At 39.0% G+C, this 5,394-nt stretch overlaps 1 protein-coding gene across 2 annotated transcripts in view; it reads right to left on the bottom strand.

Annotated features, from left to right (window-relative positions):
* Positions 1-5,073, bottom strand: part of dhcr24 (24-dehydrocholesterol reductase) — a 10,128-nt gene extending 5,055 nt beyond the window's left edge. Inside the window, exons 1-5 of one of the 2 annotated variants that reach the window (XM_020603308.1) lie at positions 4,799-4,886; positions 4,660-4,673; positions 3,020-3,175; positions 1,818-1,923; positions 1,213-1,331 (exon numbers count right to left, since the gene is read on the bottom strand). In XM_020603308.1, coding sequence (XP_020458964.1) covers positions 1,213-1,331; positions 1,818-1,923; positions 3,020-3,139 — 345 coding nt within the window. In that variant the 5' untranslated portion in view covers positions 3,140-3,175; positions 4,660-4,673; positions 4,799-4,886. Of the gene's footprint in view, positions 1-1,212; positions 1,332-1,817; positions 1,924-3,019; positions 3,176-4,659 lie in introns of both variants that reach the window. The other variant, XM_020603307.1, reaches the window with a different exon arrangement.
* Positions 5,074-5,394: the final 321 nt, after the last annotated feature.

Raw genomic sequence — 5,394 nt, 5'->3', positions numbered from 1 at the left:
TGCTACCTAGTATCCCCCACACTCTGACAGGTGATGAGATAATGTTATTCACTTCACCTGTCAGTGGTCATAATGTTATGGCTGATTGGTGTATGTATGCAAATGATCGTGTCTCGGTAAGGGCTCTTTCATACTCTGAAAATACTGTGCTGTCACTCTATTCTGAAGCCTTTGTTTACAGAAGAACCATTTCCGGTGTAAAAAAACCACACACACACACACACACAAAATGGCAACAGCAAGCAGTGAGGTGCATTTTTGGATGGCTGTACCATCTTCTGCCCCCTTTTTTCAGTAGTGATTTAGGAGCAGCAAAAATAATGCACTCTTCCTCTGTTTCCATTTTAATTCATCACCTGATCTGACTTGGAGTATGGGCCAGTGACTTCTGCTGCCCCTGTCGGACAAGCGGTGTGTCCCATCTGATAAGGCGCAGACTGCCACATGTTCTCTGTGTACTAAAATACTTGTGTAACCCTTGCATTTGCAGCTGCATCTACATAGCTTAATAGTTTTTGTTTTTTGTAGTTGACAGTACATTTACTGTACATTTCCTAAGGTGAAATGAAAACGGAGAAGTTAGGGAGGAGGGTGGTGCACTACTTTTCAAGTGAAGCAAATCTTAATAAACCTGGAGGGTGAAAGGTTACACCTGCTTCCCTTCCCTAATCTTTTTCATACAGTCCCTGACCTGGCTGCACTGAGTCTTTGGAGATTACTGAACAGTCAGTATCAAAGCTGGTTATCTCATCCAGCTATGAGCAAGTTCATGTGAAAGAGGCAGAGTTTTTAATTACTAGCGACAACCACGAGTGAAGAACATGACATGAGAAGATGGTCATACTGTACCATGAGGAAATGAGGTTGCTGCAGCAGAAAATAAGGACACTCTGTGAGGTAAAATAAATGCCATGCATTCACTTAACTAGAACAGAATGAGAAGCCATACAAACTAGAAGTAATATCCAAATATTTGTAAATTTACACTCTTTAAATATAATTAGCATTATCAATTGTCTAGAGTGAAATAAACTATTAAAAGCAATGTACAACAGTTTCTGTGGCAGAGAGGTAAAGCACACAGTCTGTGGTGATGGTGTTACTATGGTGATCCCTGGTTAAACGTGAGTTAGCAGAATACCTGAAGCAACAACAAAGACAGCGGGCTTAGTTCATTATGCATGTCCGTGGACTCAGACAATCAGTACTGACCTCAGTGCAGCGAACTAAGCTACCATCAGCCAGAACCAGTTCATATGCGACACAGGTGTGCTGAAAAAGCCCATAGATATGACAGGATGACTCAATTCCTGTACCCATGATCAAACCACCTGAGAGAGAAAAGAGAATACATCTTAGTAATTTGGTTTTTACCCAGGTGAGACCAACAGTATGCAAACACATGAGCAGAAGGCAGCATTTACCTGCTGGCAGTGAGTGTATCTGTGTGGACATCAGGATAAATGAATGTACCGTGGGCTGATGGGAAAACATTAGCTTGCTGATGCACAGTTTATGGCATCAGGAAATCCATTATGAAATCTGATCCAAAGGGTGCTTCCAACACTGCAGCCATTTCCTCCCAGTTTCATCTTTTGAGCTACAACATCAATCCTCTAATACAATCAGAGAAGTTGCTGAGGCTCTAAACAGGATATAGTGATTGATGGAGGAGATGCATCATCTACGTCACTGAATAAGGAGCTGTGGAAACCATCAGTGCATCTCTTTGTTTCCAGAAACCAGATAACCACACATGATGCCAGTCTGTGATGATTTCCATGAAAATAATCTTCATTATAGTGTGAACAACATACCCACAGTGAGATCATCCAGCTCAGGCAGCACTGGGAGAGTCCAGCCAACAGGGTTGAGGAAAGCTGTTATTTGACCCATGTTAGTCAGCGGCTCAACTCTCACCACCTTAGGAGAAATAAATAATTTAAGTACACATTTATTTACTATCTCTATAATTTCCTTTTCAACTATGGGCTTCAAGAACATAGAACTCATGTTCTTTTCAATTGTATTATTATTTCTAATGTGCTATAAATACAGCTTATTACAACCTTTTTCTTTTTTTCCATGGAAATTTCTACAGTCACACACTCCAGCAAGTTATCAACAGTCCTTGACATGTTCTCAACTTTTTCATAACAGAAGTTATTATCTATGTACAAGGCTACACCTCCTCCCATCTTAGAGCCATCAGGCTCATTAAACAAAATCCCACCCAAAAGATTATAATAAAAATAACAGTAATAGTTAAAGTGAAAACAGATGAATTATAACACTGTATACTAAGGCTACAAGTCATATAATTAAGTGATGTTTAACTAATGTGTGACTCATGATGAATTACTGCAAGATGTATCACAAGTTCCTATTACTCACCATTAACAAATTATCAAGATACATGGCTTTCTCTCTTAGTGGCTAACAAGAATAAATTTTATATGTTGTAAATCTGTATGACTGCCATCTAGGCCAGGTCTCCCTTGAAAAAGAGATCTTGTCTCAATGGGACTTCCTGGTAAAATAAATCAAAATAATGAATGTAATTCGGTGTGTTCAATAAAGATTGATGATTAGAACTGTTTGTGTGTTTTTAGCTTAAGCACAGCGAGTCTGTTCTTGTGACTTTTAAAGATCAGATCACACTAATGCAGAAAACCAGGTCAGTGCAAAGAGCTGAAATGCTTTTTTTCTTTTCTAAGGTTGTTTGTCTGTGGTACCCGGTGAAAAGCTCATGTTATTTGAATGGACTTGTTTCACAGGAGATGTGTCTCAACAGTAAACACAGGTGTAATTAATAATATTAATATATTAATATTGCATTCCTTTTAAGCATAACAGCTCTTGGACACCTTAAAGAACTGAGTAACATGAGTAAAACTGATTGCAAATGGTTAAACAAATGGCCAGACAGAAAACATCTTTATCCATATTTTAATTTTTGAGATAGTTCACAAAGTTGCAAAACATCTGGGAACAACTTGTGTTCATTTAGTTCTTCTACCTGTCTCTTTGTGTCCACCTCCAGAATGTCCATCATGTTGATCATGATGTTCTTGTGCGTTTTCTTGTATTTGGAAATTCTCTGAGAGATAGTGAGCCAGCTGGGTCGACCTGTACACATGAAGGTCTTGCCGCCCTCCTTCCTCCACTCACGCACCTAGAATGTGTGATACAGAGGACAAATTACTCTTGAGGATTCAGCCATCAGATGATGGTTGTCATGGCTTTTTGAAAAGACTGTGGTCATTCATGGAGGTCAAAGGCATTATTCCTTTAGAGTCCAAATAATGGGCTGAAGTTCTCTCAGACCTGTGGCTAGTTTGATTTTTCCTCTGACCAAACCCCTTTAGGAACCAATATATTAGGTGTCTGACTGGATGCTCTCAGGGTTTTTTCTCTCTCTACAGTCAGAAAATGATCAGACTGCAAAAAGAAATGATATACAGTATATAAACAGAGATATATTCAGACTAGAACAAAACTGAACCTTACCAAAGTTTCAGCTGTGTCAGGGAAATGACAGTGTTTACTCCTTGAAATTTATTTTGCATATAGATATATAGTAAAATCTGATGTGGAATATTTCCACATGGCACCACTCTCACAGGGTCCTTACAGGAGAAATATAAGGGCTGTACAATAATTGATTTTTAGACATGACAACACTTCAGAAATGTTTAATACATTTTATTGCTACAACTATGGGTCTCTATAATGGTAGTGAATTAATAGAAATGTATGCTTTGATATTTAGGACTAATATAAGGTTGTTCTCAAAAGACTATGCTCTGAGTCCTTGATATGTATAAAACATAATCCACTACCATTAAAATAAGTCAAAAAGGTAAGTTGATATAAAATAATTGTGATTATTAACAGTTATGTTAATTGTTGAAGGGTGAGGCAAGAGTATAAAGCAATTGCACCTGTGTCTAAGTTGCTTAAAAATCTATGAATTATTGACATTACTTCATATCACTATCCTACTTGAAACACAAATAGCTAGTGTCAGTTTTTTCACTACCCTTGATTCCTTGACAGTACCCTTGATTCCTTGTTACAGATTGTATAACCTGTTGTACAATCTGTAACTGAGAAATGTTATCTTAATACATAATACTGATTATTCTACATAAGGGTATATGGAAATCATTTTGTGCAGCTGGTTGAAATACTGGAACATTAACTATATATATAGTAAATTAAAGTACATGTGGATACTGTAACTTTTAGGCAAGATTGTGTTTCTGTATGTTTTAGTACCAGTGTCCCGAAAATGATTTCAGCATAGAGTATGAGAATAGCCATCAAACGACACACACACACACCGCTGGGTTTTCATTCCTTGTGGGGACTTTACATTGACTTACATTCACTTCCTGTAGACTTATCCCAACCTTAACCATAACCACTACTTCCCTAATACCTAACCCTAATACTTAACCTAAATGCTAACCCTAAACCATGTTGCCACCCTAAAATTCAGTGATTTCCTTGCGGGACTAGCTTCTGGTCCCCATAAGGATGGCCGAGTCCCCACAGTGTGAGTGTGTTAACAAGTTTCGGTCCTCATGATGTAAGTAATACAAAGGTGCACACACACAGAGAGACACCAGCGCACGAAGACCGAGGTTTGCTCACCTGTCGCTGGATGTCTGCCACGCGTCGGTCGTGCAGTTTGGGAGCAGAGCACATCTTGAAAATGAGCCATGCTCGCACATAATAATACATATCGAATATAAAGGACAGTGGCAGCAGAAACAAACACACAAATATCCACCTCTGGTGAATGATCACATAGTCTAGACCTTTGACTCTGATCCACAGCAGAAACATAACGATCAAGCCTCCAAAATACAGCAACAGGGCCATGGTTTCTGGATAGACTAGATCCAAGACACCTGGTACAGTTCCTAACTTTGTAACTGCATTGCAACTTATAGCTGAGTTACGCGAAATCAGGGTATTGATTATTCCAACGTCAAAACCCTGCTCTGATCGCTCCTTATCACCCTTCAATGCGATAGGTGCTCGGTGCTAGCTGATCGCTCCTCCCCTCTCGTACTTCATACTCATTGTGTAATATTGCACAGAGGGCGGGACCAGACGTTGAAGCTTCACGTCGATTGGTTAGGCATGACACTGTAGGGAATTCTAGAACAGTAGCCAGTCTGATGATTAACCAATCATAGAATAGAGAGGCTGTCACACCATACAACCTGTGCTCAGACCTCTGTTACAACATCAGCCACTGAGAATAAAAGTTTTAATACTGGCAGTCTAACTCTGTACTTACACTACACATATTTCTTGTAAATAATCTTGTTATTATTTGCACTACTGTCACTGTTTGCACATGGCTTTGAGTTTTATCAT

This window comes from Monopterus albus, unplaced genomic scaffold, assembly GCF_001952655.1.
Source record: "Monopterus albus unplaced genomic scaffold, M_albus_1.0 scaffold61.1, whole genome shotgun sequence".
NCBI lineage: Eukaryota > Metazoa > Chordata > Actinopteri > Synbranchiformes > Synbranchidae > Monopterus > Monopterus albus.
Note: the sequence above shows the minus strand (reverse complement) of the source record. Positions and strands in the feature narration are given on the sequence as shown.